This window comes from Corapipo altera, unplaced genomic scaffold (assembly GCF_003945725.1).
Source record: "Corapipo altera isolate COAL_440 unplaced genomic scaffold, ASM394572v1 255, whole genome shotgun sequence".
Classification (NCBI taxonomy): Eukaryota; Metazoa; Chordata; class Aves; order Passeriformes; family Pipridae; genus Corapipo; species Corapipo altera.
Window position 1 is genome coordinate 478259 of NW_020884929.1, and position 26905 is coordinate 505163.

Here is a 26905-nt window from a genome sequence, read left to right on the forward strand (position 1 = left end):
ATTACATAATAAAATCAAGTAGATGTAGTCATGCCAATATTTTATCTGGGTTTCCTGGGCTTTAGTGGACTTCAGTTAGAAAGATCAGCCCGGTGTTCAAACACAGGCTGCTCGTTGCCTACGAGTTTAAACTTGGGGAGCTGAAAAAGTAGTGACACAAACCCAGAAGTTCTGTGTTGGACAGATGCAGGGGACATAAAGGAACGGGATACACGAGCACAATGCACACCATCAGCACTTCCATGCTTGAGGAATGTCTGCATGCGTTATTCTGTCACTCAGGTCCAATCCTTCTCTTATGAAATAACCACAGGGAGCTAAGACTAGATAAATGAGATGGCAATTCTTTAAGTCAACACTGCAAACAGGGAAATTCTTGTTGAAGAGTAAATTCTTTCCAGGAAACCTAGGAACATGTGTTATATGTAAATGATGGCATTTCCTGGCCCTTTTCAAGTCCATGCATGAAAAAAACAAAACAAAACACGTTTTAGGGATCAGCTGCCAGATGCAAACATCACAATACACAAGAAAAAGAAAGGAGCATGAAGGAAACACTGTGAAAATCAAAAGACCTCTTTGGCACTTGAAATGTGAGGATTGTTTTGAAACTGCTCAGTGATGTTATGGAAGAGAACCAAAGTCCTGTGCAAAAAGACACGTCATGACACAGGGTGTGTGAGCATGCTGAGAAACAGCAGGTGGGATAAACTGCAGTGACATCTTTGTCTGGGGTGACAACTGCAAGTCAAACTCAGGACCATCTCAGCACGCTCTGAGCACAGCAGGGCACTGGGCTCTGCCAACCGCTACCGACTGCCCCGAGAGCTCCAGGAGCTCAGCACCCAGCACATGGACACGGAGGGAAACAGGCTCGAGAGACACCACGTGCAACAAACGCAGGAATGAGATTTTTTTTTTCCTTCGGAAATTCCTGGAACGGCCCTGTTTAGCTGTGGAATAGTGGTGGATGGAATGTGTGGTGTGGAAAAGCAAGATGGAGTTGATACTTTCTGAATACCTTATTTCCATCAGGGTTGTGGATTACTGTAGTTTGGGGCTCCTGAGCGAGAACAAAATAAAGAGAGAAAGAGTTCCCATTGGTAAATACATTTTCATCGGTGTGAGGGAGTGCAAGAAGAGCCAGCTCACAAATGCTGAACACTGACAAGAGTTAAAACAAACATTAACTGTCGCCAGAGGGTGAAACCGGATGTCTCTAACACAGATTTCCTCAACAGCAAGCCAGCAAAAAAGGCCATCTCACCTAATGCAGCAGCATGCAGAGACCTTATTCAGGACTGATGCGTGCAGGGCTTTGAAGCTCTGGAGACCTGCAGAGGCTCTTCTGCACCAGGGCAGGCAAAATGCTTTCTGTGCTCTCCTGCCTCAGCCAGGCCGGGCAGGGTGGTCACAAATCACCCCTTTCCTTTAATCATGTTTGCTTGTATTAGTATTAAGGGATCAAATCAAAATACAGATGAAGTGACAAGGATTAAGAATAAGTTAACTACGTTTAAACACTCCCCTGTTTTGGAAGGAGTAAATTACCACCAATTGCTGCCTTGGCAAAGCAGTATAAAAGCAAGCGAAAGAGATCTTCGTGTCATTTTAAAGTGTAATTTCCCCAAATCCTTTTGCCTTGAAAAAAGATTGAATAATCTTTGAAATGGCAGGCAGCCAGCACACTTTCAGCACGGGCTATTGGGCACGGCTCCATCTAGGAACAGAGTGCCATCCACTCCTGGATGAAACCTGCTAGCTGGTCCTTGGGAATTACTTAGTGTATGAGTCAGTGCTAGCTGCTCCAAAAAATTCCAGAGGAAACATCTCTCCAAATGGGTGTGAATTACCCCCACCTTCAAGGTTATATATGGGAAATAATACGTCACACTTCCACTTGTGAGCCCTGTGACACAGAGATGCCTGAGAAAAAGGGCTACTAATAAAAGCAAGACTGCAATAAACATTCATGAACATCACTTTGATTAGAAATATGTCCCTAACAGAGCTTATTAATGAGTAATGCCTCCTGCTGATTTAAATGGAAGAGAAACAAGCAAAACTGTTTAGCTCTAGATGCCTCTTGATCCCAGAGAAGACTTGCAAAGTCCTGCAGAGTTGAGGGAAATACAGAATGAAAATCTGAATAAGGTCTGTTTTATGGCAGCCTAGCAATAATCCTGTTAGCTCTCCTGGATATCAGTACTTATGCTAAGACAGCAGAGAAAATAACAGAGCTGCTTTTTTTCCAGAGTTTTTTTGGGGTGAAAAAGGTTAACATCAAAAGGTGGAAACAGTCATCAGGCAAAGAGCTAAGAGCAACATCAAGCGCATTCTACTCGCTTTCTGGCACAGCATGCAAAAAAATTCAGCTACAAACACCACGACTCTACCGCATTCAGCTTCCATTTAACATTGTCTGTCAGTAAACACGCTCTAAGGGACTTCCTCACAAAAAATAAGACAGCGTAATTCAAACAAAAAAAGGTTTTCCAAAACCTGTTTTTAGAAAGCAAACAGAGTAAATGCATGTAAAAGCAGGGGGGAAATTAAAAAAAAAAAAAAAAAGACAAAAAAAGAAAGAATAACAAACAGAAGACAGTCAAAAACTTCAAGATAGCATGAGAAGGAAAATTCCAGGTATACCAGCGCCGGGGTAGGAATATTTTCCTTGGGGCTGGTTACCACGTTGGTTTTGTTGTTTATCTGTAGGTATGCAGAAAATAGAAACAGACAGGCCTTAGAACTGGCAGGAGGCACCCTATCTATATCTCTCTGTATAGAACATCTATAGGCAGATATAGATATCTATGGACAGATATAGATATGGAAATAAAGAATCACAGAAAGATGAACTTGTGAACTGGCAGGAGCACTAACAATAGCTCCGGGAGCTGGCTGGCAGCTCCTCCCCACGGCCCTGCAGAGCCACTCCACCAAGGTCTATATAAGGTACAGATGACTTCAGTGACACTTAGCAGAACAGAGAGCCCTTAAGTAGCAGCTAATCACATGTAAGAAGAATAAAGAATTAATAGGGGTCTGAAGAAAGTCCTAAATAGCCATTTTGTGACATGCAACAGTATTAAGCAATTGCACCCTGTAGTTCTGTATCTCTAATTAATTATCGCTGCCATAAATAATATTTGATTATTTCATTATTCATAGCTCTCCAGGAATCTATTTTGTTCTACTGGCTTCTGATTCCATAGCTGAATAAACATGATCTTTCTGATGCCAGAAAGAGACTGGTGCCCCTTTAGCTTTTTTGGTGTTATTCTCAACAAAAATAATTGGCAGTGTGATCAGCCCTTCAGTTTTGGTACTATAACCTGGAAGTGCAAGGTTTCACACTATACTACCTGTAGTTTTATTCCACCAATCAGTACATATCTGTTGAACCTTACATGGTACTTCTTAAGCTTAGCACAGTACTACACCTTTACAAGACTTCTGGTTTTTATCTACACAAAATATGAATTCAAATTAAGCCACTTAGCAGTAAATTTAAAGGTATCTGATTCTTTAAATCCATTTTTTAAGATTTAGCTTTCATTAATACCATGGCATGGGAAGAACAGAAATACTGAAAACAATGTACCGAGCCACTTTTGACATGCACTAAGAAGCAAGAGTCAAGTATAATAAAATGGTTTTGAAAGATGTAATTTTTTCCTCTAACAATAATTAGGAAAAAATATTACTTATATTTTGGTCACATCTAATTTTAACAAGGGCAATCCAAAGCAGCATGCAGAGCTGGGTGTAAAGATGTATATATATATATATATAGTCTGGAAAGACTTTGATCCAAACAAAAAAAAAGGCTCTACTGAACCTTCCAGTCACAGTACTGAGCAATAAATGTGCAAAACAAAGGAAAAAAAAAGGCTGAAATATTTTTTTCAATGGATCTTTCTAGAAATGTAATTAAATTCACAGAAGTGAAAGAAATGAAAATTCATGGAACTTCAGCAGGTTTTGATGATTATTTTACTTTGGGCCAGGCGTGGCAGCTGACTTGTGGATTGCTGGAATTAAGGCTGCAGCTGAAGTGACTCTTCCTTAGGATATGTCTACATTATGGCAATGTCAACAGGATTTGCAGTAATTAATTACAGACTGCAAATTTCCTGCTCTTACCCAGCATTTTACAGGCTTTGAAGAATATAAAGCAGTTTCGTTAGTTAATCAGGGAATATTATGTCGACACTAAATGGTATTTGATAATACTTGTGATAGGAACCGTTCTCCCATATGGCATAAAAATAATTTCCTCTGATTTAAAATCAAAGTTCACGATGCTCTACAGTAGGAGGATGAGAAACACTTACTTTAAACAATGGTCTTTCCACAGAAATTGTCATTAAGAGAAACTAGGAGTTATTATTGAGTTCAGAGTGTTTATGCCCCAACTTGGTCTTGTTATTGTCAAATAAATTTCATTTATCTATTCACAATTGCAGCCCTAAGCTGAAGAGGTGTCTGAAGTCAAGACAGGGAGAGAAGAAATAACTTTGTGAAGAAAGCCTTTCATGGGGAGACACAATTATTGGCAAGTATTTTCCTTGCTTTAATATCTACGGGATTCTGAGATGGGCAGAACCTGAACTCCTTACTCAGGAAAAAACTTTAAAAACATCCCGTCCATTTCAGTAAATAAAAGTTCTGCAGAACTGTGGAATAGTGAGAATACAAACGACGCCGCTTGACAGCAAACTAAACCTTCCAAACAAGAGAAAAATCACATATCAAATTATATAACTACAGATTCATATTTTTATGATGGTGTAGTCAGAGAGACTACGAATAAAAAGGCCCTAACAAAAGGCACAAAGAAAAAACATGTGGAAAGAAATGAAGATTTCACCAGATTTCATACAGTCCCACTCAGTAGCAGCTTAATATAAAAATGAGAGTGATGTGCCAAATGAATGTTCATTGTTGAATACATAATGGAAACAGGTTAATCAAATTTCAACTCCAATTTTGCCTGAGTAAGGAGAGCAGGCTTGGGTCCATACTCCCTGGGTGAAAGCCCTATAAAAATAAACAATATCCATTGCAGTTACTGCTGAGAGCTGCAGGAAACACATTCAAAACTTCTTCAGCAAGATATCAAGAATCCAGCATTCATTAGTAACAGCAGAGAGAGATAATGTGGTTCAAAATACAGTTATTTTGTCCATGTAAACAGAACAGGTGAAACCCTTTGAAACTCTGAGAGAAAACAGCAATAAGCTCTACATGTTTTCTCTCTCATAGAACACAAATACATTAATTTATGAACACATGGGGTGTAATTTACATGTATTTTTAACAGCAAAGGGAAATCACTCCAAAAGGAGGAAAATATTTTCATAGGGAACACTTATTCTAAAGTTGATTTGTGCTTAACCAGTGACCTTCTGCTTGTGAAGAAGGAGAAGTTTTTCCTAAGGCTTCGCTTGCCAAAGGTCTGAGAGTGCAGGACAGACACACGCTCCAATCAGATGGGCATGGTTGTAGGAATCATTAGTGGTCTTTTGTCATATGTTATGAAAATATTTTTAAGAAGCAAAACGTGTATCTTGGGGCTTTATCTTTCAGATGGCACAAAAAGTTAACGCACGGTTCAGGTTCGGGATCCTGGCACCATCCACACTGTACCTTTCCAGTGCCCCTCCTCTGGACACCGCTGAAATTCTGTGTCCACCCAAATAACAGGTGATTTTCCTACAAAACTGCATGGCTGCTCAGACCTCCCCAGCAGTCAGTGCTTTTCGAGGAGTTGTGCTTCCCAGAGAAAGGTGTGGATGAGGGATATTCGCCTTCTCTCTGCTGATGGCACAGCCCAGCACCGTGAACACCTCCCAGCTCAGATTCAAACCCACAACAAACGGCATCAGAGGAAGTTACTGTGTGGCATTGCAGAGGCCAAATGAACACAAGACTGGAGAGTGGGTTGAGGAGGAAGAAAAGTTATTGAGATTGTCAGTGGGGACATCTTGTGACACGGTCCTGAGTTGTGAAGGAAGCTGGCTGGGAAACTGGGCTTTTTACTCCTGAGCATTTGGCATGGCATTGTGGGCTACAGCAGCTCAATTAATGCAATACTATTTCACTGTGCAACGTGGTTACATTCTATGACATTAATACTATTAGCTTTAAAAATAAAGAGGTTTTAATAACGAATAGAAGGCTGTTACGAGATTACTATTTTGTTACTATTCTTATTTACTAAGGACAGCTGCATTGGCTGATGTTACATCTACTTTTTTTGTTTTCTTATGTCCCCAGGTTAAAAAAAACAATTAAAGACTTGCTTGAAAGAACGGCAGAACGATTCACTGTGGATGGCATATAGCAACTGCAGGCTTAAAACTCGACAGGGTTGTACTTTAAAGTCTTGCAGCTTCTCACAGTATGTTAACAAAGCTAAATGCAACTGTTTGGTTTCTAAGTGTGAACGTTTCACAGGAGGGAAAAAAAAAAAAATCTGTCGATAAAGATCCTCACCATCATCTGAACACTCGAACTGGACTTCCTTTTCTGAATTGACCAGTCAGAGAGAAAGGAAAAGAAGAAAACGTGACTGGTTGGATTTGAAGTATCAATGCATGGAGTACAGTATATTTCTCTTTTGGCTTTTTTTTTTTTTTTTTTAAATAAGAAAAGGACAGCTTAAGCTGTAGGAAGGGGTGGAAAAATGCTACGGAGTTTACAGTAGCTCAGGCACAGAAACAACAAAAACAGACTTCCCCAGATGTAAATTTACTCCCTCTGCTCCACATGACCATGCAGATAAACAGCAGACACATAACATGTGCTGAAATCCAAAGTATCAAATCCCAACGAGTGCAATTCAGGCAAAATTTTGGCAACAATTGTTTTCCATATTATAATCAGAATTGAGGTAGAGGAAATACCATCGTGGACCTGTAGGAGGAATGATATTTAAAAAGGAAAAGCTGGTCAGAGAAGAGTGCATAAAATTTACTTATTCCAGAAGGAAATGTGTTAAGGGTTTTCCACAGGAGAGATAGAATAGTACTGAATGTGTGCTTCTCTGTGGAACTAGGATATTTACTGTTTGGCAGTGAGAAGCACTGAAATCATGGTGTACTCATTTGATTTTAGGTCAGGGTCATGATTTTTTGACCAGAAAAGTGTGCAGAAGTCAGAGAATAGGCACAAATATACTGTGAATCTGGTATTTAAACAAGTATTCATAATGCTTTGTTAAAATAAGACATTAAGATTAAATAGAAAATTAAAATTCACTTCAAAGACACGCTTCTGAGTAAACACACAGAGCACAGAAGAATATCTTTTGAATGTTATAATGAAAGCTTGAGGCATTATATTATCTTATATAGTCTTCATGAATCCTCCAAGAAAAGAAATAAATTATATTTCCCTGGCTTTTTTTCCCAGTATTTATCCAGAATGTCCATTTGTGAGGCATCTCTCCTCCTGCAGGGCCTGGTGACGTGAGAATAGGAGCTCTAAATCACGTACGAAAGCTGCCAAAATGTTCCCTTCTTAGCAAGGTCTCTTAGTCAGGAAGAGCTGATTTGTTGAGATAGTAAACCCCTCAAGTTCTGCCAAATATAGCAAGTACATCTGGCAGAATACACCTCATGTGGAGCCAAGCCTACCCGAAAAACTTTTGGTCTTCCATGAAATCTAAATGAAAAGTCAAGGGGAAACACAGAGGCAATAGAGCTGCAGATAAACACTGATGCCTACAAAGCTAATGTGCCCACCACCAAACCCTTATTATAAGCTAATTAATAACTTTGAGTCATTAATTACACAAACATCCTTCATTGAAATAGCAAGAAAAGCATTTTCTCCGGTAGTTTTCTATCTTCCACTTATTTAATGCTTGTTTTGCAAGTATTCCTTTTACTTCAGCTTCACCTACTAACTTTAACCACTTCATATACAGAGTGAGAAGCACTTATTAACAAATTCTATGGAGGAAAGAAACAATAATCAATTCTAAAACCTGGCAGAAGTTACAGGCAGGTGGTGACTACTACAATATATTTTAAACCTACCTTAACTCCGTCCGGCTTTTTCAGTAAACTCTTGGCTGCTGTAAAATGAGACAAATAAATTCAGTGTCAGGTGGGTCCCCCTGAGCTCACCCAGCAAACCCCCACTGCCTCCCAGCTCCAGACAGGTGCTCAGCTTTTATTTCCTCCTTTTGTTGCTCTGAGAAATGAAGCCTTTAAGAAACTACCAATCCTTTAGATCCCCACACATCTCTTTTTCCACCGATTAAAGCTGTAGGTTAACTGCACTTATCCAAGGAGAGAGCTCCTCGGGTGGCAGAGAGGAAATGGAAGCAAGGTGAGTGTAAAAGCAGCAGCTTTGGATATTTTCATTTTTTCAACTGCAATATATTTATATTTGCTGATGGGATAGTTTGATACAACTATGAAAAAATATTGTCCTTATGGCAGGGACTCGGACCAGGGGTTTGCAGAGTATCTTAATGGTGTTATTAATATGACAGTGACAAAAAAGTGATCAGTAGGAGATCAGTGAGGTACCCAGAGAGCACGGGGATGTGCAATGCTCTCTGTTCCACCTTTGGGGATTTCCCACCAGGACAGCATCAGTCTCCCCGTGTGAAAGGTCAGGACAAATAAGAAAGAAGGGACAATTTGTTTTGGAGGGTTGATTCCCAGCAGTCAGTAATAACAAATCCTAGGCTTTCCCTCAGCTTCTAATGAAGAAAACCTGCTATTTTCTCAGTTGTGTTGTATGTTGATCAAATCTCTTCAAAGCAGTGGAGTCTGATGGGCAACATTTCATTCACCTTAACGTTATTAACGTGTCAGGCTCCAAATTCCCCCACTTGAAACTGGCACCAGATCCTTGTGAATTCCTAAATTTGGAGGGCTAACGTGTGAACACGCACAGCACGGCTCTGAACCCGAAAATGTTTCCAGCAGAAATCCACGCTGGCTGACCTACCACATCCAAATAAACTACTCACTAAAGCGTGAATGCTTCATGACTCACTGCCAAAGACTTGGAGAATAATAAATTACACAACGAGCCCGCCGTGATTTGGGTTTTATTGTTGTTTATGACCCAATCTTCCCATCAGAAAGTGTTCCACAGCTTAGGTTGTAAGAAATTCCTGTTCTGTGAGTAAGGGAGACAGTCCTGTCATGGAAATCTCATCATTCCTGCCATCCTTATCTTTAAAAAAAAACCCCAAACCAATGGGACCTTGCAAGCCTAAGGCTTGCAATACTGAGTATTCAGTTTACACTGGAAGTTAATTCTTGTAATTGTGGCTTATTTTCCAGCTACATCTGCATTAAGTGCTCATTTTAGAGCACAGAAAATGTAGGATCACCTCAACAATCATCCAGAAATGACTCATCTCCATTACTGCGTTGCTTACATGAAAAAACCTGGAAAGTGAAGCCAGGTTAATGTTCTATAATTTCATTAATATATCAGCCCTCCAGTGTAATAATTATGGACATCGGCCAACGCCACCATTAAAACTCCCACAAGGCCATGACTTACAACTAAAATGAACAAAAATAAATTTGCCTGGACCACTGAATATTTTTATTTACAGAAACACGTGAGTAAATATTGAAAACAAATTGTTTTCCATATATTTTTGAGGTAGGACACTCCCTGTTGCAATGCGTGCTTACAGAACCTGATGCAACACGGCTTTAGTTTTCACATTCCCAAAAATATTGTGGGCACTCCATTAACTTCAGGAATTCATTTAGGGAAAGCAAAAGGGAGGAGCTATTTCTGAAACCTAAGGCCAAAAAAGCCAGAAGTTAACTGCTTTCAAAGCCTCTTTTATACCCTTAGCCCTGATAAAAATAAATTAATTCTTACAGGTTGCAGTAGGTCCTTTTGCTAAATTTGTGCATGACACTCGTGAGTTCTTTATTAATGCTTAACAAACATTACATGTTCTGTGTAAAGAAGTGAATGAAAGCCAGGGCACCAAAAGCAATAACAACAAGTATTGTGTGTATGGCACTGCCAGCATGTCCTTCCAAGTGTGCCCAGGGTGGATTATTATGCAGTATTCCATGTTACAGGACATATTCCGTGCTCAGCTGCCTCTGGTGCTTCTGGTTTGGAATGTATTTTTAATAGTATTTTGACTCATCATTCTTTAATCACAGATACTGCATACAAATCAAATATTTAAAGAATTTGCAGGAGCAAAGCAATCAGCAGATTCTAAATTAAGCTCACAATGAAAGATTTCTTGCAACTACAAGCAAGAGCTATAAATAAAACCTAAGGCAGCACTAATAGGCCAGAAAGCAGACTGAAAGGGAGTGGTGTTGTGACAACATGGAGAAATTAAAGTGATTGAGGACAAACAGCAGCTCGGATTCAGAAGAGAGAAAAGATGCTCCTTTCACGTGCTGAGGGTCTTACCTCACAAGAAATATACATTCCACATAAAAAGAAGAAAAAAAAAAGGAAAATAAAACACTTTTATAACCACATCGTTATGGACAAATGACCTTCAAAAGCATGCTTTGCAATGAAATACAGTGAATAAATAAATTGAAAAAATAAAGTGTCATCAAGAAAAAACGTGGGTCATTATGGTGTAAAACATGGGATGATAAGTGAAAAAAATAAAATGAAAAAAAGTTCCAAAAACCCTGCTTGCTTTTCATGCTGAAGTACTGTTTTAAAACTACTTCAGCTTTTTTGGTTTGTGGAAGTTGAATTTGACCCTCACACATATAGACAGTGACAGTTATGAAAAGGGATGAGAAATGATTTATCTCTTTGATATTTAACAGTAATTCATTCTTACAAGATGTGCAGCCTACCGCCTTCCCACCTTTAAAGTGAATTGGCAGACACTGGCAACTCATTAAGCACTAACTCAAGGTAATTTAAATAAATGTAATCTTCTGTGCTTAGGTGTGTATTAAATAAAGGAACTGACTAAGAAAGAAATTGTATTTCAAATACTATGCAAATTGAACAAGTTGCTCTTGTATTCATGATTATGTAATTTTTTTTGGATGAGTCAGTGCTTATTATTATTCAAAACATGCCCAAAGCACTGCCATGTTTTTGTCTGTACAGTAATTTATGTTACACTCCAACAGTTACATCACAGAGTAGGAGGATAAGCAGAATTACTGATGTTTAAATCTGGTGTCCTTTTTCACTACTCACTCGAAATCTCGAATGGCAAAATGAAAAATTCAACACAGCATCAAGATTTTGGCAATACTACTATTGAGGACAATTCTAACTCTACTAACAGCAAATGTGTTTCAGCTTTTGTTACTATAATTTGTTTAGCACAAAGACTTAAATCTCCAGGACATCACTACAAAATGATTTCATACAGAGGAAACAACTCTTTTTATATCCAGCTAAGCACGGCTGGGCATTAGAAGAGAAGGAATAGGAAAACTCTTGTTACAATGTTTCTTACTCCTTAGCAAAGCAATAAAGAAATGAATGTTTATTTATTTTATTTTTTAATACAGGATGCAACAGAATCATGGAATGACATGTCACATAATAAAAAGAAGTAAGTTTTTAGATGTTGTTTGGTGAGACTTAGGTATGTGGAGCTTTATGCAGAACTTTCAATGTTCCTCCACCAAAACAGACATGAAAACACTGTCTTTTGACAGGTAACCATCAAAAAGCAGGGAAGGAGCTCAGCTTCTACAGAAAAATCAGACTGTCACCTACAAGAGAATCTCTTTGGCCCAAATAGTTTTAATTCTGATTACTTCTGCCAAGGAAACAACTTCAGATATATCATATTTAGATGCTCCTGAATAACAGAGATCTTTCAGTACTAATGAATCCTAATCAGATTTGGGTCTTCACAGACATCAAAACATAAAGACTGCATTAATCTGGAGCTCAATGAACATACCTGAGAAATTTCTGGTAGCCAGCATTGTTGTCAAAATGGCCCCCTGTGTACACACACATTTTCTCAAATTAGCATCACACTTGTGTAAAGGTCTGAATGTGATACAACACAACAAAAAGGAAAACAGGTGCAAATTACAGCAATTACTGAATTAACCCTGAAAGAATGGATTGCCTGGGCATTACCTCTCACATGCCACATCATGAGAGCATAAACTGTCATTTAATCTTAATTACACACCTATCAGCCACTTGATAACCTCAAATATTTGCCATTTCTGAGTGAGTAAAGCACAAGCCGTGAGTACTCACAGGCACAGCAATTATCAGCAAAATACACATCTGAATATGGAACAGACTTTACTAGCAACCTTTAGGTTCCTTTTTTTTGGGGAGGAATAGCAGTTTATTTGTAAAGTGCACATTAGAAAAGTTCACATCTACAAAGTTATCCTGCCTGGCCAGGAGAAAACAAAGGATAATCCAAAAGAACAATCTTTTGAGATTCTCATGTCAAAAGCTGACCACCTATTAATAGTTCATTTAAGCAGCATATTCAAGAAAAAATGTACTTAGAGACCATTGGTTTTACACATGGAGCACAAGCACAAGTTTTCATTCTTACCTTTAGTTTTCTTCTTGCATTGAATTTCTTCAAGCAATCTACAGTCTCTTGTCTGTGCATCATAGAGGCAACAGTAGAACGTTGCTGAGAGGAGAAGAAAAGAATTATTTTAAGGCACCCAGCCAGCTGTTCAGCAGTTTAGTTACTCTACAACTCACATATCCCAACCCACATGGTCCAAAACTTGGGCCTTGAATGTCTACCTTGTCTGACTATGCAACTGTGCTCATTTTATGAGCCTTTTCTACGTGTGAAGTCCTCTTGAAAAGTCACAGTGTGGAATATACTGAGAGCTGGAAAGCAGTCCTGGATCCAGGGACAACCAGGCAGCCTCTGTTACCTGCAAATTGACTTTTAGAAGTCTCTTAATTTCCTGCCTTTACATTTCACGCTTATCAGAGTGACTACAGGGAAAAGAAGATGCAAAGCATTATCTAACTCAAAGCCACTTGCTTGTTTGTTTTTTTTTCCACTGAGAATTTAAAATGGCACTCTAATTTTGGCAGTGAACTTCTGCACCACAAAGTCAAGGCAAAGGAGTTCATTTCTGCAAAAGTCTCATCCCAGGCTGAGATCTCAATGTACACCACTACTGACTGTATCTGTGTAACTACAATTTTACAATTTCTAGTTACAGAGCTGCACGAGTAAGGACAGGAGTTATCCTCTGAACACTTCCACTGCTTTGTCTGCCCAATGATCCTGGGAGATCTGGGGGAATTACTTACACAGATCCAGGGATGCTTTAGTGCTTCTGATGCTGTGATACGTTTCGCTGGGTTGATGGTGAGCATTTTGTTGATAAGGTCTTTTGCTTCAGGAGTCACTGTGTCCCATTCTGGTGAGGGGAACTTCAGGAAAAAAAATGAGCAAAAGCACATTATCTCGTCCAATCTTTACATAACTTCACTTAAGGATCCACTACTGGATTGGAATAAAGGCTTAAAAATTATAAGGCTCTGCCCTTTTCTCTTCATCATTCACAAATTGCTTAAATCTGGGGACAAACAGCACTTTGTCTGTTTAATGTAATATGAATAGATGATGGTGTAAAATTCATATGCCACCAAATCATCGGTTCTTGCTTAACAACAGCTGTAATGTTTTTTGTCAGAGTACCTGTCTTTAATGAAACTATTCCTTTTGCAAAGCTCTAGAGCAGCTTGTATTTCCAGAGGTGGGCAATACAACAGCATAAGATAATACAGGAGCAGAAATAAGACTTAAATTAGCATATTCCAATAAGGTTCATGTTAATAAAATGATATTTACTATTTGGTGTGACTCAAAGATATGCAAACATTAGGAAAAATATTCTGATTTTACCTTTCACTCTGTAAAGCTCCTATTTTGAGGTACAATTATAAATAACTGAACAGGCAGAGCATGGTACATACATCATAAGCACCAGCCTTGATCTGCTGGTAAAGCCTGTGCTGGTCTTCATCCCAGAACGGAGGATATCCCACCAGGAGGATATACAGAATGACTCCTGCAGAAAAATCAGACCAGGATTAAGGGATTTCAAGAGACAAACTCCAGAAATTTTGCACCTAAAAATTATGAAAAACAAAAGCTTCAAGAGTGCTACCCCAGCCACTGGGAAACACTGTCCCTGTTCATACTGGGGAAAATAGAAAAGTGGGGTTCACAAGTAAAGCTCCTATGGAAAGCAGGGGCAATAATGAGCACCTGACACAACATCAGATCAGGAACACTGAAAAACTGAACCGATGGAGAAATAACATTCCATGATTCTGGATGTCCCTGGAAAATGCCTTTTTTACTTCTGGTTTTATCATGGTTTCTACCCGTGTGTGCAAGATTGCGTTCTAACTAATCTCATGCGAAGAAAATTTGGGCAATGCAATTTATCTGTATATAAGTCAAAAGGAAATGAAAAAGACCACCTGCTAGTCTTACAGAGGTGATTCACTGAGGCTAAAGAAAAGTGTTTTCATAAATACAACCAAATAAAAAGTGTGGGTAGAAGTAAAATAAGGAAGCCAGCCATTGTTCTCAGCTGGGGAGCTGCCACTGGTAGCACTACACTGTTTCAAGAGCTGCATGATACACCAATAGCTCTGCACTCCACTTCACAGAACATTTAATTTTGCCCTTTATACCTACACTTGTGGTATATTGGTCAGATCAAATCTTAGGCTGCTTGTGAACCAAAACAAAGGCCCAGCTCACAGTATGAGCTGTTATGTTTCCTAACTAGTTAGGTGCCTTACACCTGCAACTATTTTTGTAATACTTTGTGGAAATGTATTATGCCATGATAACACATCTTCATAAATTATTTTTTTTAAAAAGAAGCTGGGAGAATAACAAAAAAATCCAATGAATATTGAATTTTATTAAATATCGATTTTCTGATGCAGAATATAGCATATTCTGGACGTCATTTCTCACCCTTAAAACACCCCACAGTGGACTGAACACATCTTGCAGAGCAATTTCTTACCACATGCCCACATATCCACAGGTTTTCCATAAGGATCTTTTCGTAACACTTCTGGAGAAAGGTATCCCGGGGTACCAGCAAAGCCTGTCAAAAGGCAAGGTAACTACTGTCAGAAGCTGAACGTGCTCTGCAAAAATCAAGGGATGTTTGTAAACATAAGAAACATTGAGAGAGTTCAGCTCAGTGGTATGGGAGGGCAGGTTTGTGAGTAAACAACATGTAGGGTTAGATTTCAGAAAAGCAAAGAAATCATTTTGGAGAAAAAAAAAAAAGAGATTAACAGCAGTGTTTGAAATTCCTCACACAGAAGTGAAAACCCAATTCAAGCCAAAGCCAGATGGTGGCAAAATAAATGTTCAGAGATGTTCAGGCTGAGTTTTCTGAAGGGTGTTACTTAGGATGAAGTCCACTGACTCGGGCTCAGCCTTCTCCCAGCCTTTGCTGTCCTTTTATACAATCTTTCCACTGCAAAATCCATTTGTGTGAAGTTGTTCCACTTCTGGAAACCTCCGTCCAGAAGTTTACAGAAAGCATCTCTGAAGCAATCTAGCCTTTAAAATTTATACATCCCTCATCCTTTATTCATGAGCGGCAGTGCTGCTTTCTCCTGGTAGCAATGCAAAACGGAGGGAGAAATGTTACTTTTCTTAGGACACTGCAAAGGATAAAAACTTAATGACCATTAACAGTCTGCACCACTTCAGTGAGGATGTCTGCTCTTTCCAGCATCTTTGCCTAAAATAAATACTTGGGAATGACTTGAAAGGTGAGAATTTGGTGGCTTTCATGAAGGACCACACTGGATTCCACAAAACTCATGAGAGACAGTGATAACATGCAGAGTGCACAGCTACAGAAAAAAGAAGCCTTTGCCCTGCAGTTGACAATTATTTTGGAGTGGGAGGAGGAAATGAAGGAACACATTCTGTATATTCTACTGAGAAAAGAGCTAAAATATGGTCATGAAAAATCAGCTTGTTGTTTGCAGTCTCCTGATATGAGAGCTATGAATTGTTCAGGAGCACTATCACACAGGAAACACATCCTAAGCTCCTTGGAGAAGCTGAAATATAGATGTTCTAAGTAGCTTTAAATAGAGTGCTGTTTCATATCCCTTTTGGGTGTAGTGCTCTATATTAATATTTTCGCTCATTTTAAAGGGGACTTTAAAACTTACCACAGCTCACCGAACACTACTAAAAATAAAATCACTTGAAAATAGACTTTAAAGCAGAAATAAATACAGGACTTAGCTAAACTTATCTCTTGATGAAGATACAGAATGGATCTAAACAGAAATAACTGGTGTGGTTTTACTACATAAAATCATAGAATGGTTTGGGTTGGAAGGGACCTTGAAGACTCCTATCATTTTTTGATTTAAATAAGTGTCCAAAGGCACAGGACAAAGTCCTTGCTTTGGTGAGTTCATCTGCCTCACACCTTCCCAGTACATCAAACACCTCCTAAGAGGGTGGGAGGTTTCACCAAACCCTGTGACACTTTCTACAAATAGGCAAAGAACAGGTTTGTTCTGCAAACATGCAAACCAGGAAAGAATCCTGTTGTATCCAAACACACAGAGCTCGAGCCAGTTTCCTGCTGAGGCACAGCCACAGCACAAGCAGAAAAGGGACCATCACACCAGGGGACTACACCCAGAAAAAGAGAAAAGGAAAAATAAAAGGAAAAACAAAGTAAAACACACTGACGCAGAGCTGTAGTTAGACTCAGAGCATGTCGTGAGTCACTAAGTGCTGCAGAATCCAGGGGAAAGCAGGAAAATCTTCTGAAAGCCAGAAAAAGTTCAAAATATCAAGTACACTGGAGTTCATGTTCTGCCCTGTTAATGCAGTCCTAGAGCTGAAGGAAGGCACTGCGACCACCATGGAAAGATTTTGCAGAGGAAGTTCCAAAAAAGGTACAGAACAAGTACTACTTTTTTTTTTAAAAAAACGCAGAGCCACCTTAGACTACTTTCTTCTTATTAGCTTGCTGACTCTTCCTTACATATATATTTTGAAGACATTCTGTTTCTTTCTACCAAGTCCAATCTGCTGATTTTGTCTTGAGGTCTTTCCTGTTTACCTGCTGTGTCTGTCATTATAACAAACCACTTGTGTTTTGTCTTGTCTCCATTCCCCTCCTTTTGTACTGCTCTATTTGTTGATGTGCAAGAGCAATCTCCTCTGTCTTTTGAGGATTACCGAAATCCATTTATATAAAGGCTGGGATTTAAAACAACAGGCTGGCTTATAAAGCTGCCAACATATGTCCAACGGTGCTGCCTGGCCATCTACATGGAGTTACAGCCTCGCCTGCAAACACTCAACAGCCCAACTCCCTGCCTGCACAAAAACCTTTGTGCTTCCATTCCAGCCTTTCACAGCAAGCTCACAAGCACCTGGTTCCATTTCAAACTGCACTTTCTAGCTGCTATAAATATTTTATTCTGTATTTCCTCCCCCCCCCCCCCGGGATTTACAATAGATTTTATCCTGTGCTCGACACCTGTTTGGAAGGTGGTATGTGAGACACGTGCATCGTGTTTGTACGTGTCCTGTTGTTTAAAATGACCAGCATTCAGTATTTTCCAATATTTTCCTTTGGGCAGCTGTTAACCATAACAAGCACTCTGTAATTAGTATCTGTCTACAGCCTCAGGTACTCAACCCCCTTATTTTTTCCCTTCAAGTCACATTTCAAAGTGCTTCAGAATGAAATTTTCAGGTGTCTCCAGCTGGCAGAGAATGTTTTGATGACTGGGCAGGTACACTCAGCAGTATTAACCTACTGTCTTACTCATCTGAGCACCTGCTGGGAAGCCACCCATCTCCCTCCCAGGCTCTACACCCATGATGAGAGCGGGGAGGTTTAATGGCTACACTGAACAAATGGTGAGAAAAAAAAATAATATCTACTTACCAAACCAAGCTTGCTGCTCTCCCTGGACTTCTATAGCCAATCCAAAGTCTGCCAGTTTTACTGCTGCTCCCTTTGATTTGCTAGCTAGAAGTAAGTTCTCAGGCTTTATTCAGAGAGAGAAAAAAATCGAGATGAGAAGATAAGTAAGTACATTTTAGACAGGTTTCCATTTTTATTTTTTTATTTTTTTTGAGTTATGGTAATCTGGAAAAGATCAAATACTTAGAAAAATGAAAAAGAGGAAAAAACCCCCTGAATTTTCTCCATGAAATTGCAAAAATTGCACTTCCCATTCCTACTTGGAAAGAGCCAGCAGGCCTGTAAAGAGCCTTCATGAGCCCATGACAGCAAGCCTAAGGACAGTGGGGAGAGGAGTCAGCCATGGTGAGAGTATGGAACTGTGACAGGAAAATCCAGAGATTCCCTACCAGAAGAATGTGGCAGAACTTCCCCCAGAGACATGGATTCTTTGATGATCAGCCTAACCAATGCAGTTTTGCAGGATTAGGCATTTCTGTCAAACAGAAATGTTTTGCATGCCAGCTTAGCACTCCCAGCCCTACGATTATATTTATATTTAGAGGGCAGGTGTATTGACATCGCAAATCCTTCAGCAAAACCAGCACACCCACATTTGTGCCTGCAGAGAACCTTTAGAAATAACAGTGGAAGTCAGTGAAAGTCCCCACTTGGCTTTTTATTTTAGGGTACGTTGGTCACATCTGAACTCAAGGGCACCAGTACACTCACACAGCTAAAGGAAACATAAAAAACATGAACACAACAATGGTGTTCTTAACACTGTTCATAATGTATCCTTTAATCCTCAGTTAGCAAATACATCGAATGCAAATTGTCCAAACACAACTTCATTGTATGAATGTTTACTTTTAAAAACCCAAATAACTCACTGTAGAATTCCACAGATTATTTCAGAGAACTGTGACCTTTAGTATAGTATTTTCTTGCCATTTCTTTCTTTTGTACCTCTGTGATTTTTTAAAAAAGGTTTTGTTCTACATTTACAGAACAACAAAACCTCACTTTCAAGGGTATGGTTGTGACTCTTCAGAAGCAATTTTTGAAGTGGTCTGTGACAAGGGACTTCACTATATCCAGTCTGGGACCTAATCCTGCAAACTCTTAAATATGTATTCCATGGTAAATCCAGCAGCAATCATATCATTTCCAAGGGACTATTTATGTGATTACAGTTAATCCCATGCAGGTACTGAGTTTGGAAACAATTAAGATCATAAGCTTCTTTCAGTAAAGGCTATCTTTAATACATGTCAGGTATCCAGCAATATATACTTGAGCCTAATTAAGACCTCAGCCACTGTGCTACTTTTATTAATCAACAACACAACTGGCCCTGACAAACTCTTTAGTCTAAAGGTGTTTCTTACCCTCTCATCAAATTGTAAAGGCACATTTTTTCAGCAATTTACAAACACCATTCCCTCACTTATTCCTTTGTTGCTCTGTCACAGAACAGATAACGTCAAAAACCTTTCATCACTAGTTACGTGATGATCTTCTATTGCCATATTTTTAAAAAACTGATAGATTAAGGTAGTACAATCTTTATATTTACTTACATTATCAATAATCACCTCACCTACATTATATGGCACACTGAGTGCATAGTTGAGGACTCTCCTCTAGGTTCATCAACACTGATTTAAGCAATGTCACTCTCCTTACCATTTAACAACACTAATTTCAATGTATAGTCACAGAGATCTGGAAAGATTCCTCTCAAAGTGAGAGAAGTTCACAGCAATTAATTCCTGGAACTCTGTTCTTATATAAACCTCTTAAAGCAATGGATGATCCTATTTGGCTGTGACCTTCAGGCAAGCCAGCCTCACCCTCTCGGATGGCACACGAGCACTACCCCACTGAGCACATAACGCTTCCCAAAAAGAGATTTCCTTCAAAACAGGAGTTTTGTGCTTTCTGCTGCTGCTGGTGGTTTCTATTTCCCCTTGGGATGTTTTTTTTTAATTCCCTTCTGTGTCTTTGCTTTGCCAATCACAGTGCTCCGCAGAAACACCACTGTCAGATGTATGTTCCACCAGGATTCCTGATTTACTCCCATGCCAAAGACACGAGCCCTTTGGACAACGCCGAGTGGGACCGTGCACTTAACCAACATGCAGCTGTCATTTGAGGCTGACGAGAGGCACGCTGCCTAATTATCATGCATTAACTTGGAATGGCTGCAATTACTTGGAAAACATTAACAGCCCAGCGTGGGCCACGCAGGACTCGCACTCTGGATTCAATGGTGTCACCTCGTGCTCCTAGGGGATGGGCTGCAGCCAAGCGTGCAGAATGGCAGTGTTAACTGCTAAAATTACTTACAAATAAATTAACCTGATTTATGCCGTGTTTTTCCAAAGGTCTTTAATCCTTAAGACATCAAGTACTTATGGCTCTGTGTGTTTGTCCTTGAATGTAACCAGAGCAGCTGCTTTTTGGGGCAGGGCAAGAGGGTCGTAATCACAGAGTCTCACCAAAGCAGTGAAGCTGCTGCCTGACAAGAACTGTAATTCCTACCTGGAAGCAAACTTTTTACTGGCTGTTAAAGACAGGTTGTTTTTTTTCAGGATCTAGGCTCCACCACCATTCTGACTCACACCACTGATTACAAACAGAGCAGCAACGAGCATTTCTGCAGCTCATAAGCTCCTCTCCACTTGCTACTGAATTACAACAGAAGGAAAATTAAATAAAAGGAGATAATCCAAAATCTCATCTCGTTGCCCTCCACACCCCCAAATATGCCATCAAATTGTGGAGCGAGTTATTGGAAAAAAAAATCCATCAAATTTTGTGGTTTGAGGATCCATGCCAGCCCACAACCACCTTCTACATGTCTTGCAGTTCTGGTCTTGGGCTTTGGCATCTTCTCTTCGGCACACGGAGTTCTGCTGGGATTTCACCACAGTCTGTCATTTCAGTCTTTGGGTTTTTTGGCTTTTGCCACAAAGTAGTAACTGAAGAAGGATGGTTTTCTTCTTCCTCAAGTTTTCACTTTCAGAAATGAAACCGGGCACCACAGCTTGGCAGAAACACTTTTTCTCACTGTTTTTTCAGTTCATCCTGGATTTGACAGAATAAAAAATCCACACATGGTCTGGAGCAGGGAACAGCTGGATTCCATGCATTTCCAAAGAAAAAGTTGTTTTGTGTGAATGTATGAAAAGTACTAGAAAACGTTCCTTATTCTGTAGCTTGCATGGCTACAATCCTGCTTTTTAAATTCCTTCTGATGCTGGAAGCATAGTACTGCCTGTATGGTGAGGACAGGAATCACTGGAGCAGCTGGACAAATTTGAAATCCTTTCATTTAAAGGGAGCATAACCCTTTATGTTCCCACAGGACAACAGCAGAGACTTTATACATTCAGGTAATAAGGGTTGTTTATTTGGGAGTGAGGAATGGCAAGGAAGACGACGGCTTTCTGATTCCATCATTATTACTAATGATAACCAGTAGAAAACTCCTCTCCTAAGAGGAAATCCCTGCTCCCTATAACTCATTCAAGAAAGGAAAACAAGAGCCCAAGAAGCTGTGCCAGAAGGGATTAGTGTGTTCTGCTGCCTTAGCCCACACATCACATTTTCTCTGCCTTCTGATAGTTCAGACAGTGCACTTCTGTTCGATTCCAAAATAAACAATCTTCTTTCCCTTGAGGATTGCGAAGCCCAAGTACCCAACTTAAGCCCTTTCCCTTATCCACAAGGAGAGCTTACTACCAGCTCTGGGACAGCCTTGTCTCTCTGAGTCTCATAGTAAAAGAAAATGATCTCAACTTGCTTTTTTCCATGCCAACACGGTTTAAATGCAGAGAGCATTCCTGCAGCAGATGTCCCCAGCCATCTGGGCAAGTACACGAATAAAAAAGAGGGAATGCTCTTCTCAATACAAGAGTTCCCTTTCTGAAGTTTCTATCCCAATGCTAAAGTTTGTCTGGAAGGAGCTGGACTCCTCGGGTGACTGTGGTGAGAACACTGCAGAAACTCTCGCACTCTAAAGACATTCTGTAGCCCAGCCACCATCTGGAGGAGAGAGGGGTCCTTTGTGCCAGCAGTCCCAGAGCAGCCGGCCTTCCGTCACTAAGACGCGTGACACGCAAAGGCTACTGTGCTTCCCAGAAGCACTCCAAGTTACGCTGATGAGAGATGGAGAACTCCCGCCACGCCCTGCCCCAAACGCTCTGGATGGCACACAGGAAGACCGTGTGTTGACCGAACACACCCAACGCTTGCCCAGCACCTCCTGTTCTCCCTGGCGCTGCCAAGAGGTGCTGTACAGGCACACTTCCAGTCGAGTTAGAAACAAAACCAACCAAAGGGCAAAAGGAAGAAGAGGGAAGCGCCTGCGCTCCGGCTGCTGGAGGCCCTGTCGGGAAGGGACGCTGCTCCGGGGCGGGCGGCGGGGCAGCAGCACTCACCTTGAGGTCGCGATGGACCACGCCCAGCTGATGGCAGTGCAGCACGGCCTCCAGGATCTGCTGAATGCAATGACTGCATGCAAACGCCAGGGGCGCCCGTTAGTTCCCAGCGCGCGCCCGCCGCCCGCACGGACACGAGGGCGGCGGTGCCAGGGCGAGGCCGGGCGGGGCCGGGCGTGGCCGTGCTCCCTGCCCCACACCGCCCAGCCCTGCCCGGCCCCGCCCAGAGCACGACGGCCTCAGGCTTCACGTGGGGGGGGGGCGGCAGCAAGAGACACCGGCCTTGGAGACACCGGCCTTGGGTCTGGTTTTAATTCGATACAGGTTTTTAATTTACTACCGATTTGTAGTTTAACGACAATCTTCTAGAGGGCAAAAATTTTGCCACTAATTCATTGACAAGGTCGTGCTTTTTCCTCCTTCCTGAGTCATAATGAGAGCCTTGGTAGAGGCATTAAAAAATCGTAGGAAGGGTTAGAAACTGCAGCGGGCGTTGAGGTAAACCCAAACTCCCCCCTTCAAGGCAGGTGTTTGAGGTCAATGATTAACTTGTCGCCGTCCAATTTAGGCGGCAATTAGCGTCACTCGCCTGAGGGCTCGTCATGCCCTGTTGTTCTGCTACTGCACCCCGGGCCTCAGCACAGCGGTGGTGTTTACATCTGCAAGCTGACATACATCACAGCCAAGGTTCACCTCCGTGTGCCCACACAGCCACACATGGACAGCCCCAACACAGCACCGGACACGGCGGACAGCACAGGGGAAATCCAGCGCCTTGGAACGACACGGGGTTTTTTTTTTTGGGCAACCATTCCCCCTTTTGCCATGATGTATATTAGGCCTGTAGACTTGCAAACTGGAGAGAGGCGTCATGCAGTATTTGTTGGACCGGTTGTTCGGAGGGTGAGAAGGGTAGGCAAGGGAACATCACAGACAACCCACCCTCTGCCCCTGCCTAGCGGAAAGAAAACCCCAAAATTCTTATATCCAATTGATGGGCACCAGATACTGACCTTCAGGTCTCTGTGAACTATGCCATTTAGATGACAATGATTAACACTTTCTAGAATCTGCTGTATACAATGACTGCAAAGATACAAGGGCAGAATGGAAGGGAGAACATTTTAAAGGCACATAATCACATTAAATACAAACTAAAATAAAACAAAATAAAAAAAGGTAAAGAACAAAAACAATTTTACACCTCTTGACAAGTCTTGATTGCACTTTGAACTGGATATTTCCAGCTCCAACACATCCAAAAAACAAAGCCAAACAAAAAACCAAAACCAAAAGAGACATTTAACATGGAACATATGACACCTACGAGACAGAATCATTAGACTGTATTTTCATTCAGCAGTATGGAAGCTTTTTCCAGTTTCCAAAAACTGCTACAGGCAAAATAAAGTGGAGGCAATAAAACAATTAGTGGCATGTTTTGGTTTTCTTAATTTTTTTTGTGGTGAAGTTAATATCACAACAAGTGCTGAAACAAGAAAATGCTCAGAAATGAGATGATATACAGAAAACAAATGAAACAAAAAAAGTCAAAAGCTAAGGAAAAGCAAAACATTTTCTGTTTTGAATAGAATGGTTTCTTTATAACTATTAGTAGAATAAAGCCAAGTCATTCAAAAAGGTGGCATGCATTTTCATTTAAAATAGTGTCAAGCTTTAGTTCAGTTAGGAGTCACTTGTGAAATGAAAATCCACATTAAGAATTTAGACAAATGTTTGCATTTGGTGCTTTCAATAATTTAACTAGCACCTATTTTTCCATGCCCAGGTTTGCAAGTTTTGGCCAGCCTACGGTGCCAAACAGCACAACTAAAACATTCATCTCTGTGAGCACTGGAACTTTTGCAGATGGGTTTTTTTTGGCACCACAAGAGCTTATAATTTATTTTTTTTAAGATAGCCTTGTGGCACAAGTGAGTGATGATAAGTAATCCATAACAGTCAAGAGCCGAGGATTTGATACTGCTCATCCAAAACGTTTTGACCATGGAATTCAGAAGGAATGGTCATAAATCAGTAACTGGAGCCCAAGCCTGAAAACCCTTCCTTAGGCAAGTAGTTCCCAACTCACTGACCTGGGCTGTTTGTGTGAGTACTGACTACTGGTGTGAGGAAGGGCTTGCAGGAGCAGACCAGTGTTACATCCTAGGATAGGACATTCACTACTTCTATAGGGTTACACACATACATACACACTACAGATAGATATATAGATATATATATATACACATACAAATATATATATATAAATATATAAAATACAGAGATGCATCATAACTAGATATTTCATTTATTTGGTCAAGTTTTAACTGCATATATAAAATTCATATATATATATATATATATATATATGCACAGCCCCTTCCAATATGTCATAATTCTACAACAGAAAAAATCATCATTGCAATTTTTCCTTTAAAATCCCAAGTACCTTAAAATCACACAAGGACACCACAGACTGGCCTTTGGCATCAATATTAGAATTTTTGCTTGAATCACGGCAGGAAAAAATAATTTGAAATTTATTTTAACGTAGCTCCTCTTCTTTGACCCCACCTAAACCACTAATTTTGTCTTCTGTTCTACAGCCATGTGTTGTTCTACATTTAAATGCTTAAAGCAATGATGTTTCTACCATTCTTACAGATGTAGCAAGGGCAAAACCAGGGAAAGCTTCCTAATGTTCAGAATAACTTCTTGTCTGCTCATCATTATCCTACCACTGTTGTTAGGAACACTTAATCCTTTCCTGTCATCTGCCGAATAATTCCAAATGTAAAGGCATCATTTAAAATTATGTGAGCTAAATATGTACCAGTGGTGGTGCGGGACTAAAACCACATCAAAACGTGAGGATTGTTTAAATTTACTTTGAGATTAGTTTCTGTGAAGAGTGTAGTGGTAGAATCTATATTGAAGTAATTGACCACAACGTGGAGGATTCATAATTACATGGGAATATTTAAGATTTATTCTTATATGAGGGCAAACAGATTCTGAGATGGAAAAGTGGTCCTGATACTTTATGTTAGCATGGAGATTAGGATAATTGTCAACTTATTCTTCAAGTTTTCCAACAAGCACTTGCAGAAAATTGCTAGAGATTTCATATTTGAGCTCAGACTACGAGATGCACAGTATAATTGCTTATTGATGAAACACGACAAAAATGTTTAAGTAGGAAAAGGAAATCAGTGCTTCTGGACTGGGAACAAAAAAATGATGTTTAATGTAAAATTCTTGTATTTCGAACTCGGATCAGCAAATGTAAGAATCCATGGGTGAGATAACTGAACCGGTATGTCCAGTTTGCAGAGGAGAAAAGAGGGTAATGTTTTAACAACTTCACCAATTTGCAAAGATTTTAACAAACTGAGGTGCAATTTTGGCTTTTTCAGATCAGCAGACATCAAGACTTCACGTGAGTTCTCCATCCCGCAGTCGTGAGCTCAAAATGCCAAACTGTGCCCTTCCAAGTCTAGGAGAACTCCAGGGGAAATCCTAGAGTCTCACAGACTGTGCTAGGGAAACTGATGCCAAACACCAGGAGATATTTAAGGAACTATCCTAGAACTATCAAAGGTAACATAAGAAAAACAAATGACTTACCTGGCATCTGCTTCACTATAATATTCTCTTGCAACTATATCTTCGAACAATTCACCTCCAGTGACTCTGTTACAAAATGCAAGATGGGAAAAAGGAGATTTCACGAGTGAAAATTATCTTGACAGGGAGAAGTCAGAGAGGAATAACCAAAATATTTGCACAGAAATGCAAGAGGTGCAGGAACTCAGGGTAGGTCAAAACTCAACAGAGGTGTACTCAGGTGCCAGACTGGCCACCTTTTTGTGCTTTGACTAGAAAGAGGATTGCTGAGTTGGAGGGAAAGTATCAGTAGAAGCAGAGTTCCCTTATCAATTTAATGGCAGATTTTTTTCCCCAGAAAATATTCAGTTATCTTTGTCCAGAAAGTAGAAATAGTTTAGTCAAAGTGCCACTTAAAGTAACTTAAGAGGCATTAACAGTATGAGAGAAGAGCTGTATGATCCAAGGATCACTAACAGAATCAACTGTGCATCGTTGCATACTCAGGATTTCATTGTACAACCAGTGCTTTAATGGTAGGAAGTGGTTAAAAGGAAATAAAACTGTGTTGTTACAGAAAATAAATACTGAAGACGAGCATAAACCAGGCTTATCATAAAGGAGAGTTAAAAGGGACAATTCTGGTACAATACATAAACATGTAACATCTATGAGTAAAAATAAGGTTAAAATCAGGAGAAGTTTTCTATCAGTCATAAAGCTGGCGTAATTAAACAGGTTTTAGTGCTCTATTTTTAAGATGAAGATCGATGAGCTTTTAAATAAAATCATAAAACTTGTCTGCCTGTGTGAACAAGAGTGGACTCATGGAACAAGAAGACCCCTCCTGTGACATTTCTCTTCTATGGAATATGCTGGCATACTTTCACAGTCAAA

General features: G+C 40.1%; 1 protein-coding gene across 28 annotated transcripts in view; it reads right to left on the bottom strand.

Annotated features, from left to right (window-relative positions):
* Positions 1-26905, bottom strand: part of CAMK2D (calcium/calmodulin dependent protein kinase II delta) — a 118083-nt gene that overhangs the window by 22776 nt on the left and 68402 nt on the right. For 4 of the 28 annotated variants that reach the window (XM_027658961.1, XM_027658963.1, XM_027658971.1 and 1 more), the window contains 12 exons: positions 26030-26095; positions 23413-23485; positions 17934-18036; positions 15009-15092; positions 13936-14030; positions 13267-13389; positions 12539-12622; positions 11915-11957; positions 8049-8086; positions 6502-6534; positions 2650-2709; positions 1022-1063 (listed from right to left, as the gene is read on the bottom strand). In XM_027658961.1, coding sequence (XP_027514762.1) covers positions 1022-1063; positions 2650-2709; positions 6502-6534; positions 8049-8086; positions 11915-11957; positions 12539-12622; positions 13267-13389; positions 13936-14030; positions 15009-15092; positions 17934-18036; positions 23413-23485; positions 26030-26095 — 844 coding nt within the window. Of the gene's footprint in view, positions 1-1021; positions 1064-2649; positions 2710-6501; positions 6535-8048; positions 8087-11914; positions 11958-12538; positions 12623-13266; positions 13390-13935; positions 14031-15008; positions 15093-17933; positions 18037-22399; positions 22473-23412; positions 23486-26029; positions 26096-26905 lie in introns of all 28 variants that reach the window. The other 24 variants (XM_027658968.1, XM_027658977.1, XM_027658966.1 and 21 more) reach the window with 16 other exon arrangements.